The sequence below is a fragment of the Microtus oregoni genome, unplaced genomic scaffold (assembly GCF_018167655.1).
Source record: "Microtus oregoni isolate MIOR12 unplaced genomic scaffold, Mior012 000006F_ref0000085, whole genome shotgun sequence".
NCBI lineage: Eukaryota > Metazoa > Chordata > Mammalia > Rodentia > Cricetidae > Microtus > Microtus oregoni.
Window position 1 is genome coordinate 40,124,109 of NW_024543065.1, and position 15,638 is coordinate 40,139,746.

Genomic DNA, 15,638 nt, shown 5'->3' on the forward strand with positions numbered 1-15,638 from the left:
TCATATTACCAGAGAAGCTAAGTAATAAGGTGAACCCAAAGAAATACATATATAGACTCACCTGGAAATTGGAAACAGACAAGATCACTTGACAAAACTGGGAGTATGAGACAGGGGGAGAAGGAAGGATAAAGGGAGAAGATGAGGGGAGAAGGGGGGTTGAGGAAAACTTGAAGGAATGGGTTAGTCATGATGGAGGAAGGACAGATATGAGAGCAAGGAAAGAGATATCTTGATTGAGGGAGCCATTATGGCATTAGCAAGAAACCTGACTCTAGAAGAATTTCAAGGAAACCACAGGGATGACCCCAGCTAAGACCCTAAGCAATAGAGGAGAGGGTGCCTGAACTGGCCTTCCCCTATAATCAGACTGATGATTATCTTAAATATCGCCATAGAACCTTCATCCAACAACAGATGGAAACAGAGACAGAGACCCACATTGGAGTACTGGACTGTGCTCTCAAGGTCCAGTTGAAGAGTGGAAGGAATGAGAATATGAGCAAAATGGTAAAGAGCATGAAGGGTTCATCCACTGAAACAGCTTACCTGAGTTAATGGGAGCTCACCAACTTCAGCTGGACTGGGGAGAAACAAGAATAGGAACAAATTAGTGCCTCTGAATGTGGTTGACAGTTGTATGGCTTGGGCAGACTGAAAGGCTGCATTGGCAGTGGCACTAAGATTTATCTCTACTGCATGCACTGGCTTTCTGGAATCCTATTCTCTTTGGATGTATACCTTGCTCAGTCTAGATGTAGTAGGAAGGGCCTTGGACCTTCCACAAAGCAAAGTATCTTACCCTATTTTAGGATTAGATTTGGGTGGGTGGAAGCACCGGTGTGTGAAGGGAATGGGAGGAGAGGAGGGATTGGGAATTTGGATTGGTATTTTTTTAATCTAATAAATTATAAAACAAGAAATTACCAAATATCTATATGGATAGATATAGATATTACATATTACATCTCCTTTATAGATAGATAGATGATAGATAGATAGATAGATAGATAGATAGATAGATAGATAGATAGATAGCAGATCTAAATGAATTCACCAACTATTAAGGGAGACAGATCCCCAGATGAACATTTTATTACCAAATGAAGGTTTACTTACATGCAATCCCAGACATAGATGGGAACAGAAAATTCAATCAACCTCAATTTTTGTGGTACTTGTCTCATAATTTTTTGGCAGAGTTCAGCCCCTTGATTCCAAACTTTTAGGTTTGTCATATTATATATTTTATATAATACATATATACTTATGTACATACACATATTATATAAATATATATAATGATTCTCACTTTTTGACTTTTGGTTCTTAGCATATAGACTATGCATGCCAGGTTAAAATTTTAAGTGATTTTTGAGTGTTTAAGCATATGGTTATGTTTATCATGCCTTCCCTTCTGCTCTATTCCTTATGTTTCCCCATTTTTACTAATTCCAGTGTGTTAGTTTTTCTTTATTTTAATATATTTTTATTATTATCCTATAGAAACCTAAATGGGATGAATTCTGATAGGAGAGATAGAGAAATGGAGCTGGAAGGAATAGAGAGAAGGCAAACAATAATCTGGGGATATCATATAGGAAAACCCTATTTTCAATGAAAAAAGCCAATGTTTGACTGTAGTGCATTCTAAAATTCAATATAAGAAACTCATTTAATTTCAATTGTAGTATGTGAGCTTGTGGAGTTTGTTATTATGTGAACATCTGAGTTCCTTGGAATCCAGAAGAGGGTATCTGATTGACTGAGCTATTGTTATAAGTGATTGTAAATATCAAGATGTGTGAATTGCAAAGTGAACTTATCTCCTCTGAAAAAGTCATTCATGATTTTAAATGCTGAGACATCTCCCAATCTTTCTCAGTATTCTTTCTATTTCTCTCTCTCTCTCTCTCTCTCTCTCTCTCTCCTCTCTTCTCTTCTCTTCTCTCTCTCTCTCCTAAATTATACTCCTCTAACTTTCTGGATGCACCAGGATTTTACTTTCTTACCTCAGAGGGGGTAATTAGTCCCATCATCTGCAAACATTCATTCACTCAACTACAAGCTTTCTCTGTTTTCTTTTACATTTGAAGTCAAATATCCTTTTTGATACCAAAAGAATTACTGGGAGTTTATTTCAATATTTATTGTGCATTAGAGAAAGTAAGGAACACATCCCCATGCACTAATGTCCAAGCATTAGGTCTTATAGTCTGAGTACAAGATTATAGGTCACAATGTATAGAAAAGAGGTATATGTGACACTCCTGGACGTCTTCATAAGAAGAAACAATGAGGGCTGGAGAGATGGCTCAGAGGTTAAGAGCACTGACTGCTCTTCCAGAGGTCCTGAGTTCAATTCCCAGCAACCACATGGTGGCTCACAACCATCTGTAATGAGATCTGGTGCCCTCTTCTGGTCTGCAGCATATATGTAGGGAAAACTCTATATACATAATAAATAAATCTTTAAAAAAAAGAAGAAACAATGAGAATCACTAGTTAATTTATATCTTGAATTTTATTATAATATGTAGATCTGCATCAACACTACAGCTGTCAGTTACAATTTGTGAAATATGTGTTCAGAAAGATGTTTTCTCCCTTAATTTTTGAAGAGAATTTCTCTCTGGTCTTAACAAAATTATGTAACACTTGGGGACAAAGATGCATCCCAGTAGACCTGCACTGGAAATCAGAATGGATAAGACCTCCACAACCACCATGGCCTTGCCCTTAGTGCCGTGGTAGACTGGGATAAATGTGACCCAGACACTGCAGAACAACAGCATGCTGAAGGTCAGCAACTTGGCTTCATTGAATGTATCAGGGAGATTCCTGGCCAAGAAAGCCACAATGAAGCTCGCTAAGGTGAGGGAGCCATGGTATCCCAAGACACAGTAAAATGCAGTCTCTGAGCCTTTGTTGCACACAATGATGATTTGGCCATGCTCAGAGTATGCATCATTATCAATAAAAGGAGGAGAAAATTGCAGCCAGGTTGCACAGAGAATAATTTGGATGAAAGTACAGATGACAATGATGTAGTTGGGTGCCCCTCGAAGCAGGAAGGACCTTATCCTTTTTCCAGGGGCTGTGACTTTGAAAGCAAGCAGCACAGTCACTGTTTTGGCCAACACGGTAGAAACTGCCACAGTGAATACAACTCCAAATGTGACTTGCTGTAGGATACAGGTAGCTGAGTTGGGATGCCCAATGAAGAGCAAGGGACACAGGAAACTAAAGATGAGTGAGATGAGCAAGATGTAGGTGAGATTTCGGTTGTTGGCCTTCACAATGGGAGTGTCACGATGCTTCACAAAGACCCCAAGAACCACAGCTGTGAATGCAGAGAGGAATAAGGCCATTAAGGCAAGAGCCATCCCCATGGGGTCTTTGTAGTTCAGAAAGACCACAGCTTTTGGAATGCACTGGTTCTGTTCTCTGTTGGTATACTGGTCTTCTCGACACCTCAGACATTTATCCACATCTGATGGAGAAAGGATAGTATGATTAGTGCAACTGTAACCATGTATTGACAAGGTATTTCAGTTAAGTGTGTTGAAGAAACATTGCAATATCTGCATTTGTTGCTGTCGATGTAGTTGAAGGACACTGCTATACACCAATGTTTCCATTTCATAATATTCATTATCATTTTGGGGAGTGATATCTAACAATACCTATGTTTTCTATTTAACTATTTGTTGATGATGCCATTTGCTAAGTTATCAGAAAACACTGCTGTAGCATAATGCCCTTGTATGCTGTAAAGATTTATTCTTTATTGTAGGATAATGTTCTTGTACTCTGTAAATATTTATTCTTTGTATGTGTTTAATGAAATATTGATTGGCCAGTATCCAGGCAAAAAGAATAGGCAGACAACCAGACTAGGAAAATTCTGGAAAGAGGAAAGACTCATTCTGCAGTCACCAGCCAGATGCAGGTGAAGCAAGATGAGAATGCCTCACTGAGTAAGATACCAAGCCTCGTGGCTAAACATAGATAATGAGCCACGTGATGGCGACATATGTCTTTAATCCTAGCAACAGGGAGGCAGAGGCAGGTGGATCTCCGTGAGTTTGAGGCCCGCCTCATCTACAAAATTTAGTTCCAGGCCAAGCTCCAAAGCTACACAGAAAAACCCTGTCTTGAAAAATAAAACAATACAAGCATAGATAAATAATTATTGAATAATTTAAGTTGTAAGAGCTAACTAATAATAATCCTGAGCTAAAAGGCTAACCAGTTTATAATTAATATAATCCTCTGTGTGTTTTGTTGAGACTGAGTGGCTATGGAATCAGGTAGTGCAAAAATTTTCAACTACAAAGCACAAATATTTTCAGTACATTATGAATGCTATGATGACATGACCTAACTTGGTGAACTGACAGAGGTTTAAAAATTGACCATTTTATGGCAAAGAGTGCATTTAAAAGTCTCAGAACCCATGGTTTTAGTACCTCCTGACAAAGTTCTGTATGTTAAATGAATTCTCTTCCTGAAATAGATGGAAATTGTGTCTTACTGGGACAGGTCATGTAATATGTTTTCTAGTTTGAATTCACCAGCCTAAACACCAATGTAACAGTAAACAGATGCTTTAGGGACCCTTGGAGTTAGCACATAATGCACCAATACCAAGGTCTCAACCAAAAGGAGAATGATTTGCCCCAGGGGACCATAGGAAGGGAATAAGAGAAAACAAACAGAAAATAAGAAATGGAGGAGAAGGGAAAAGCAACAGGAGAGAGTTTATATTCATTATGTGGGATGAGAGGCAATAGGAAAGAAAAACTATCTACCTGCCTTTCTATTTCCATTTTTTGAGATAGGGTTTCTATGTAGCTATGAAACCAGTTCTGGAACTCACTCTGTAGACAAGGCTGGGCTTGAACTCATAGAGATCTGCCTGCCTCTGTCTTCTGAATGCTAGAATTAAAGACTTGTACCACCACCTCCCAGATCTACCTGCCATGTTTATGTAGTCAACTCTAAACAAATATGGGTCGTGTAGAAGATAACAAAATTTAGATAAATGTGACTAATTGCTTTCTTAGGAAACCATTTTAATCTTCTAATTTTGACATGATTAACTATGTGGTGCATAAAACTAGTGATTAAAGGACTCTATATATTCTAGGTCATGTGTCAACATGTATTCACAATTCCCTAGATTTCAAATCACTTTGATCCTTTGAAAATAGTATCTCTGGATATTGCTTGAAGGCTTCTGTCTAATAGGCAACAGTGTCTGACAATTTTACAAGTAATGATTTCCTCTTCTCAGTAATATTATAGAGGACTTTGATTTGGTTCCTACCATATATATAACTGAATTCAATGGATCTGATGCCATATTCTACTCCAAATTGATTCCTGCTTGTACGTGGTGCTGATAAACTTTTACAGTGACATATACAGAACAAATATGCAAATAGAAAAAATATTATTGAAGATTCATGACAGGAAACGTATCTACATATAGTTTCAGAGGAGATTAATCACTATTAAAGACAATGTCTAGAATTCCCTCACACAGAAGTCTGATAATCAAAACGACTTGAGAAACAAACATCTACCATGAATTTTCAGTGAGTCAAAAACGTATGTTCTGGTATATAGTGGTTACTAAAAGTGACAATGATGATGGTCATAATCCTATATAAACTAATTTGGGAAAGAGGTATATTTTGTTTCTGTAGAGACCATTTAGAACCTTTGGTTATTCTAGTGAGTTTGAGATTGGATGATTTATGTGAAGGATTTATCTCAATAGCAAACACTTACTTGTCTCATTAGAGACTTCATGTTGTGGGCAAGGGCTGCAATCAAAACAGCAGGCTGCCATTCCCTTCTGCCAGAATTTTCTGAATCCAGGACCACAATCAACACTGCACACAGAGGGTGGCATCTGAGGGAAATCATACACATGCTGGTATCAGGAGTTTTACTTACTCCTTCTATAACTATATTATATTATCATGGTGAAATATTGATAAGTTTATTTTATAAGTACCAAATGAGTAACCACTTAAACATAATGAGTTTTAAAACACCAAGCATATATGCCATACGTGCTGCACCCATTTGAGGGACATAGGAGGTGAGTAGGCAGCAGCCCTATGACCCCAAACCCACAACTCCCTAAGACCTACACATGGGAAAACTCAGGAGCCCCTTCCCAGGTCCCTTGGCATTTCTAGCTGCGAGCAGGGAGCTTGCAGGCTAGCCCTCAATCCATCACACCCCCAACTCAGCTTTCCCAAAGAGCTCCATGGAACACTGCCATACATCCTGCCCCCAAATTTGAGGGACATAGGAGCTGCCAGCAGGGAGCTTCCCTGCTAGCCCTCATTCCACCCTTCTCCCAACCTTCCTTTTCATGCAAGCTCCATGGAACCACGCGAAACACAGCCTGCTCCAATACTGAGTGGACCTAAGAGACAGCCACAGCAAGGATTGGACACAAAAGCCAAGACAATGCTGACCTCATTTGAAGGAAGAGATGGGTAGGCACCACTGCAAGAATTCCTCCAACATCCTAAAAAACAACATGGTCACACCAGAACCCAGCCGACACACAACATGAAGACTTGATAACCCTAAGCCAGAAGATGTAGAAGAAAATTACTTTAAATGTAACTTTATGAAAATGATGGAGTCCTTTAAAGAGGAAGTGGAAAACTCCCTTAAAGAAATAGAGAAAAAGGCAAACAGAAAGCTGGAAGAAATTAATAAATCGCTCAAAAAGCAAAACCCAAGAAAACCAAGAAAAAGCAATCAAACAGGTGAAGAAAACGGTTAAAGACTTGAAGACTGAAATAGAGGTAATGAATAAAACACAATCTGAAGGAATTCAGAAAATGGAAAATCTGGGTAAATGAACAGGAACTACAGAGACAAGTATAAACAACAGAAAACAAGAGATAGAAGAAAGAATCTCAGGCACTGGAGATACTATTGAGGAAATAAACTCATTAGTCAAAGAAAACACTAAAACATATTTGTAATACAAAAAGTCCAGGAAATGAAATTCATACCATGGAAAGACCAAACCCAAGAATAATAGGGGTAGAATAAGAAGAACTCCAGCTCAAGGGCACAGAAAATATATTCAGCTATATTATGGGAGAAAACTTTCCCAACCTACAGAAGGATACCCAATGAAGGTAAAAGAAGCCTACAGAACAACAATGGGGCAGGATCAAAACAAAATCCTCTCGTCATGTAATAATCAAAACACAAAACATACAAAACAAAGAAAGAATATTAGAGCTGCAAAGAAAAAAGGTCAAGTAACATATAAAGGTAAACCTATCAGAATTGCACCTGACTTCTCAATGGAAAACATGAAAGCAAGAAGGTCCTGGATAGATGTGTTGATGTCACTAAGAGACAATGTATACAAACCCAGACTACTATACCCAGCAAAGCTTTCATTCACCATTGATGGAAAAAACAAGATATTCAATGACAAAAACAGATTTAAACAATATGCATCCACAAGCCCAGCCTTACAGAAAGTACTAGAGGAAAACCTCACCCCAAGGAAGTTAACTGCATCCACAATAACACACACATCTGATAAACCCCCCACCAGAATAACCCAAAGAAGGGAAATACACAAACACTACTACCGTGAGATAACCGGAACTAACAATCACTGGTCATTAATATCTTTTAATATCAATGGGCTCAATTCACCTATAAAAAGACACAGGGTAAGAGAGTGGATATGAAAACAGGATCCAGAATTCTCCTGATTAAAAGAAACACACATCAACCTCAAAGACAGACACCACCACAGAGGAAAGGGTTGGGAAAAGGTTATCCAATCAAATGGACATAAGAAACAAGTGGAGGGCCGGGCGGTTGTGGCGCACGCCTTTAATCCCAGCACTCGGGAGGCAGAGACAGGCGGATCTCTGTGAGTTCGAGGCCAGCCTGGTCTACAAGAGCTAGTTCCAGGACAGGAACCAAAAGCTACGGAGAAACCCTGTCTCGAAAAATCAAAAAAAAAAAAAGAAACAAGTGGAGGTAGCTATCATGATATATAACAAAATTGATTTCAAATTAAAAGCAAGCAGAAGAGATGGAGAAGGACACTTTATACACAGGAACAATTCATCAAGATGAAGTCTCAATCCTGAATATCTATGCCCCTAATAGAAGAGCACCCACATATGTAAAAGAAACATTATTAAAACTTAAATCGCACATCAAACCCCACACACTAATAGTACAAGATTTCAACACTCCTCACTCAACAATGGACAGGTCAGACAGAAACTTAAAAGGGAAATAAGAGAACCACCAGATAAAATGGATCAAATGTACTTAACAGACATCTATAGAACATTCCACCCAAACAAAAAAGAATAAACCTTCTTCTCAGCACCTCATGGAACTTTCTCTAAACTTGATCACATTCTCGGTAACAAAGCAAACATCCACAGATACAAAAAAATGGAGTAACCCCCTGTGTCTTATCAGATCACTATGGAATAAAGTTAGAATTCAACAACAATACTACTCCCGGGAAGCATACAAACTCATGGAAACTGAACAGATAACTACTGAAACAACCCTATGCCAAGGACGAAATAAAGAAAGAAATTAAAACCTTCCTTGAATTCAATTAAGAGGAAGGCACAACATATCCAAACCTATGGGACACTATGGAAGCAGTGCTAAGAGGAAAGTTCATAGCACTAAGTGCCCACATAAACAAAACAGAGATCTTGTCAAATAGATCTTTCACTTCCTTGGATAGAGTTACCCCAAGATACTTTATGCTATTTGTGGCTATCATGAAAGGTGATGTTTCTCTGATTTCCCTCTCTGCTTCTTTGTTCTCTGTGTATAGGAGGGCAACTGATTTTTTTGGAGTTGATCTTGTATCCTGCCATGTTACGAAAGGTGTTTATCAGCTGTATGAGTTCTTTGGTAGAGTTTTGGGAGTTGCTTAGGTACACTATCATATCATCTGCAAATAACAAAAGTTTGACTTCTTCCTTTCCAATTCAAATCCCCTTGATCTCCTTATGTTGTCTTATTGCTATTGCTAGAACTTCAAATGCAAATCAAAACAACTTTGAGATATCATCTGACACCTGTCAGAATGGCTAAAATCAAAAACACCAATGATGTCCTGTGCTGGAGAGGATGTGGAGTAAGGGGAACACTCATCCATTGTTGGTGGGAATGCAAATTTGTGCAACCACTTTGGAAATCAGTGTAGTGGTTTCTCAGAAAACTGGGAGTCAACCTACCTCAGAATCCAGCAATACCACTCTTGGGAATATACCCAAGAGATGCCCAATCATACTACAAAAGCATTTGTTCAACTATGTTCATAGCAGAACTATTTGTAATAGCCAGAACCTGGACACAACCTAGGTGCCCCTCAATAGAAGAATAGATAAAGAAGGTGTGGCACATATACATTTAGAGTTCTACTCAGCGGTTAAAAAAAAAACAATGACATCTTGAATTTTGCATGCAAATGGATGGAAATAGAAAACACTTTACTGAGTGAGGTATCCCAGACTCAAAAAGATGAATATGGTATGTACTCACTCATAAGTGGATTCTAGCCATCAACAAGGAACATTGAGCCTATAATTCGTGATCCTAGAGAAGCTAAATAAAAAGGTGAACCCAAAGGAAAACATATAGTTATCCTAATGGATATTGGAAGTAGACAAGATCGATGGCCAAAGTTGGGAGCATGGGGGTGGGGATGAAGTGGGGAATGGAAAATGGGAAGAGAGAAGGGAGAAGGGGAGGAGTGGGGAGAGCTTGGGAAAATGGGATGGTTGAGATTGAGAAAGGGTAGATATGGGAGCAGGGGAGAAGATATCTTAATTAAGGGAGCCATTTTAGGGTTGGCAAGAGAATTGGCTCTAGAGGGGTTCCCAGGTGTTTAAGGAGATGACCCCAGCTAGGTCCTTGGGCAACAGAAGAGAGGGTGCCTGAACTAGTCTTCTCCTATAGCCACACTGATAAATATCTTGCATATCCCAATAGAACCTTCATCCAGTGAAGGATGGAGAAAGAGTCAGACCTACACTGGAGCACTGGACAGAGCTCCCAAGGTTCACATAGAGAGCAGAAGGAGGAAGAACATGAGCAAGGAAGTCAGGATCACAAGGGGTGTGCCCACCCACGGAGGTGGTGGGACTGATCTAAAGGAAGCTCACCAAGGCCAGGTGGACTGGGACTGAATAAACATTTGATGAAACCGGACTCTCTGAATGTGGCTGACAATGAGGGCTGCTGAGAAGCCAATGATAATGGCACTGGCTTTTGATTCTACTGCATATGCAGTTAACAGAAGAGCACCAAGAGAATATGGCTCACTTTACTGGAAGTAATATGGAAGTTGGAAACAGTCTTCTCTTTAATATTAAAAATCAGTAATCTGTTCTTGAATGATAAAAATTCCCAGTATGCATGTCTGAATCCCTCAAAAATTAATATCACGTTATATCAAACAATGAAAGTGGAAACATAAAGTAGTAGGCTAGAAAATGGTTTCTAATTTCACAATCTGTGCACTAGGGTACAAGTGAGCACAAACAGACCCCCTTGACTATGTTGCTACTGTATAATGGAAATGAGCACAGTTAAGTCAGACCCACCTGTCTACTTCCTGTTGCCTGCGCTATCATGTCTTCATATAAATGCAGCTGTTGACCTTGTGGAAAATGTGGGCTAAACTCTCCTATCTTCACCTTAAGTCCAAGACCATGAGGGAAATTCCAAATCTGGAAAATGTCATACTCTTCCCGCAGATTTTCTTTCTGGTTCATATTCACTCTGCCCCCAACAGGATTGGTGAACTGGGTCTTCCGCAGAAAGGAATGCAGCTGAAAGAGACACACCATTATATCTTGTCTGTGCCCTTTCATGAAGACAGAAAATGTATTCTGATTTCATCTCAAAGGCAATATTATTGAAAGTGTCCAGGGAAGAAATAGCAATAATTAAAGTAGGTTAATAAAATTATCATAATATTCCTAGAATTTAAGATCTTGAGGCTAAATTACCAAACAGAAACACAGACATATATGCAGACATAGAGAGTGAGATCGAGACAGAGAGATAGAGAGAATCAAATCCATATAAACATATATTATACAGTTACATATATTTTATACAGACATACATGCATGCCAAGACACACACATAAAAGTAAAGTCAAACATAGACAGACGTATGCACCCAAATAGACAAACAGAAACAGAATCCTACAAAACACATATGTAATCCCAAACACACATGCACACATTCATGAACAAACACACACAGGGAGACATGAACAGAGAGAAACAACCATACTGGGAGACATTGACATAGACAGATTTATGCTCACATCCAAAGACAGATTGACGGAGAAACAGACAAACATAAACAGACACAGAAACAAAGATATATGTGTGTGCAAGCAATATACAACAACACACAGATAGACACAGGAAAACACATGCACAGAAAAACATACACAGGAAGATATTCACAGAAAAAGCACCTGTACAGAAAGACATTGGCACGAGACAAATATATCCTAGTTTTATAGACAGATATGTAGATAGACAGAAACAGATATATAAAGAGCAACACAAACATACTTTTAGGCTGACATAAATATAGTCATACACCCAAACACACTGAGAAACATCTATTAACACTCATGGATACACAGGTATGTCCTTAACTGAAGAACAATACTGTTTAATGTATAATTACTCTATGTATGTGAAATGAGGTCCACAGAGCATAAAGAGTGAGCAGAATAAGTTGAGAAAACTTGTGAAAACCATTTCATATACTAATTACTGCATATTTGACAATAAATGAAGCTAACAACACCCACAATAACACAGACATTTGATAACCCACACCCACCAGCATAACTCAAAGAAGAGAAACAAACAAACACTACTACCGAAAGATAACCAGAGTTAACAACCACTGGTCATTAATATTGCTTAATATCAATGATCTCAATTCACCTATAAAAAGACACAGGCTAAGAAAATGGATACATAAACAGGATCAGCATTATGCTGTTTACAAGAAACACACCTCAACCTCAAACACAGACACTACCTCAGTAAAGTGTTGGACAAAGCCCTCTTTCCACCTTGCCCCCAACTCGCCATTCCCTGCAAGCTCCATTGAATCACACTACACAGCCTGCACCAATTCTGGGTGGACCTAACAACCTGCACCAATACTGAGTGTACCTAAGAGCCTGCTCCAATACTGAATGTACCTAAGAGACAGCCACAGCAAGGAAAAGACCAAGAAGCCAAGACACCACCAGCCTCATTTGAATGAAGAGATGGGAAGGCACTAATGCATGAAGTCCTCCAACATTATAAAAATCAAAATGCTAATACCAGAACCCAGTGGACACACAAAAGGAACACTTGATCATCCTAACACAAGAAGATGTAGAAGAAAACAACTTTAAAAGTAACTTTGAGAAAAACATATAGTCATCCACATGGATATGAACCCTCATCTGGCGATGGATGGAGACAGAGACAGAGACCCACACTGGAGCACTGGTCTGAGCTCCCAAGGTCCCAATGAGGAGCGGAAGGAGGGAGAAAATGAGCAAGGAAGTCAGGACCACGAGGGGTGCACCCACCCACTGAGAAAGTGGGGCTGATCTATTGGGAGCTCACCAAGGCCAGCTGGACTATGACTAAAAAAGCATGGGATAAAACCGTACTCTCTGAGCATGGCGAACAATGAGGGCTGATGAGAAGCCAAGGACAATGGCACTAGGTTTCGATCCTACTGCATTTGACTTCCTACAGGGCAGAAAATCTGGACTGCTCTTCAGACTCGAGAGGGAGGGGGAATAGAGTGTGGGAGGGGGAGAGGAGTGGGGAGGGGGGGAGAGAAAGGGGAGGGGAGAGGAGTAGGGGGAAGGGAGAGGAGTAGGGGGAAGGGAGAGGAGTGGGAGGAGGGGGAGAGGAGTGGGAGGTGGGGAGGAGGCAGAAATTTTTTCAACAAAAAAAAATAAATAAATAAAAAGTAACTTTGAGAAAACGATGGAGACTTTTAAAGAGGAAGCGAAAAACTTTCTAAAAGAAATAGAAGAGAAGACAAACAGAAAGCTGGAAGAAATTAATAAATCCCTCAAAGAAAACCAAGAAAAAGCAAACAAACAGACTTGAAGACTAAAATAAAGGTAATAAAGAAAACATGAACTCGGGAAATGGAAAATCTGGGTAAACAAACAGGAACTACACAGACAAGTATAACCAACAGAATGCAAGAAATAGAAGAATCTCAGGTGTTGAAGATACTATTGAGGAAATAGACTCATTAGTCAAAGAAAACACTAAATCCAACAAATTCATAACACAAAACATTCAGGAAATCTGAGAGAGGGTGTTTGAACTGGTCTTACCCTGTAGTTAGATTGATTACTATTTTAAATATTATCATAGAACCTTCATCCAACAACAGATGGGAAAAGAGGCAATGACCCACATCAGAGTACTGGACTGAGTTTGCAAGAAAGGAATGAGAATATGAGCAAGGCATTCAAGACCATGAGAGGGTAATCCACTGAGACAGTTTGCTAGAGCTAATGGGAGCTCACCAACACCAACTGGGCTGGGAATAAACAAGCATGGGAACAACCAAGCCCCTCTGAAGGGGGTTGACAGCTGGGGAAGACTGAGAGGCCACTAATAGTGACACTGGGATGTGTCTCTACTTGCATATAGTGGCATCATAGGATCCTATTCTCTTTGAATGTAAACAATGCTCAACCTAGATGTAGTAGGGAGGGCTTTGGACTTTCCACAGGGCAAGGTGCATGGCACTCCCTTAGGGTTGGAGGGATAGGAGGAGGGTCTATGGAAAGAGAGGGAGCGGACAGGGAAGAAACAAGGGACTGGAAATTTGGATTGTTTTTTTATTTTATTTTATTTTTTTATTTTTAATTTTTTATTGAGAAAAAAAAAGTTTCTACCTCCTCCCAGCCTCCCATTTCCCGCCCCCTCCTTCCTCCCCTATCCCCCTCACCGCACTCCTCTCCCCTTCCCTGTCCAGTACAAAGATCAGTCAGGGTTCCCTGCCCTGTGGAAAGTCCAAGGTCCTCGCCCTTCCGTCCTGGTCTAAGAAGGTGAGCATCCAAACTGGCTAGGCTCCCACAAAGCCAGAACATGTAGTAGGATCAAAACCCAGTGCCATTGTCCTTGGCTTCTCAGCAGCCCTCATTGTTCACCATATTCAGAGAGTCCGGTTTTATCCCCTGCTTTTTCAGTCACAGTCCAGCTGGCCTTGGTGAGCTCCCAATAGATCAGTCCCACTGTCTCAGTGGGTGGGTGCACCCCTCGTGGTCCTGACTTCCTTGATAATGTTCTCCCTCCTTCTGCTCCTCATTTGGATGTTGGGAGCTCAGTCCGGTGCTCTAGTGTGGGTCTCTGTCTCTATCTCCATCCCTAGCCAGATGAAGGTTCTATGGTGATATGCAAAATATTCATCAGTATGGCTATAGGATAGGGTCATTTCAGGTTCCCTATCCTCAGTTGCCCCAGGAACTAACTGGAGACATCGCCTTGGGCACCTGGGAGCCACTTTAGGTTCAAGTATCGTGCCAACCCTAAGGTGGCTCCCTTAACTAAGATATGTGCTTCCCTGCTCCCCTATTCAAACTTCCTTTATCCCAATCATCCTGTTTCCCCAAGTTCCTCCAATCCTCCCCTTCTCACTTTTCTCTCCCCATCTCCCCTTACACCCCTCAGACCCCACCCCCAATATCCCAATATTTTGCCCGGCAATTTTGTCTATTTCCCATAGCCAGGAAAATAACTATATGTTTTTCTTTGGGTTCACCTTCTTATTGAGCTTCTTTAGGATCACAAATTATATACTCCGTGACTTTTATTTATGGTGAAATCAATGATGAGTGAGTACATCCCATGTTCATCTTTTTGGGTCTGGGTTACCTCACTCAGGATAGTATTTTCTATTTCCATTCATTTGCATGCAAAATTTGAGAAGTCATTGTTTTTTACCGCAGCATAGTACTCTAATGTGTATATATTCCACAATTTCTTCGTCCATTCTTCCATTGAAGGACATCTAGGTTGTTTCCAGGTTCTGGCTATTACAAATAATGCTGCTATGAACATCGTTGAACAAATGCTTTTGTCTTATGATAGGGCATCTCTTGGGTATATTCCCAGGAGTGGTATTGCTGGGTCCAGGGGTAGGTAGATTCAAAATTTCCTGAGAAAACACCACACTGATTTCCAAAGTGGTTGCACAAGTTTGCATTCCCACCAAGAATGGATGAGGGAACCCCTTATTCCACAACCACTCCAGCAAAGACTATCATTGGTGTTTTTGATTTTAGCCAATCTGACAGGTGTAAGATGATATCTCAAAGTTGTTTTGATTTGTATTTCCCTGATCGCTAAGGAAGTTGAGCATGACCTTAAGTGTCTTTTGGCCATTTGAACTTCTTCTGTTGAGAATTCTCTGTTCAGCTCAGTGCCCCATTTTTTAATTGGGTTAATTAGCATTTTAAAGTCTAGTTTCTTGAGTTCTCTATATATTTTGGAGATCACACATTTGTCTGTTGCGGGGTT

General features: G+C 40.0%; 1 protein-coding gene across 5 annotated transcripts in view; it reads right to left on the reverse strand.

Moving 5' to 3' along the window:
• Positions 1–2,588: 2,588 nt before the first annotated feature.
• LOC121449433 (vomeronasal type-2 receptor 116-like) overlaps positions 2,589–15,638 on the reverse strand; it is a 59,103-nt gene continuing 46,053 nt past the window's right edge. For 4 of the 5 annotated variants that reach the window (XM_041653851.1, XM_041653849.1, XM_041653848.1 and 1 more), the window contains exons 4-6: positions 10,656–10,883; positions 5,800–5,923; positions 2,589–3,493 (exon numbers count right to left, since the gene is read on the reverse strand). In XM_041653851.1, coding sequence (XP_041509785.1) covers positions 2,589–3,493; positions 5,800–5,923; positions 10,656–10,883 — 1,257 coding nt within the window. The remainder of the gene's footprint in view (positions 3,494–5,799; positions 5,924–10,655; positions 10,884–15,638) is intronic. The other variant, XM_041653852.1, reaches the window with a different exon arrangement.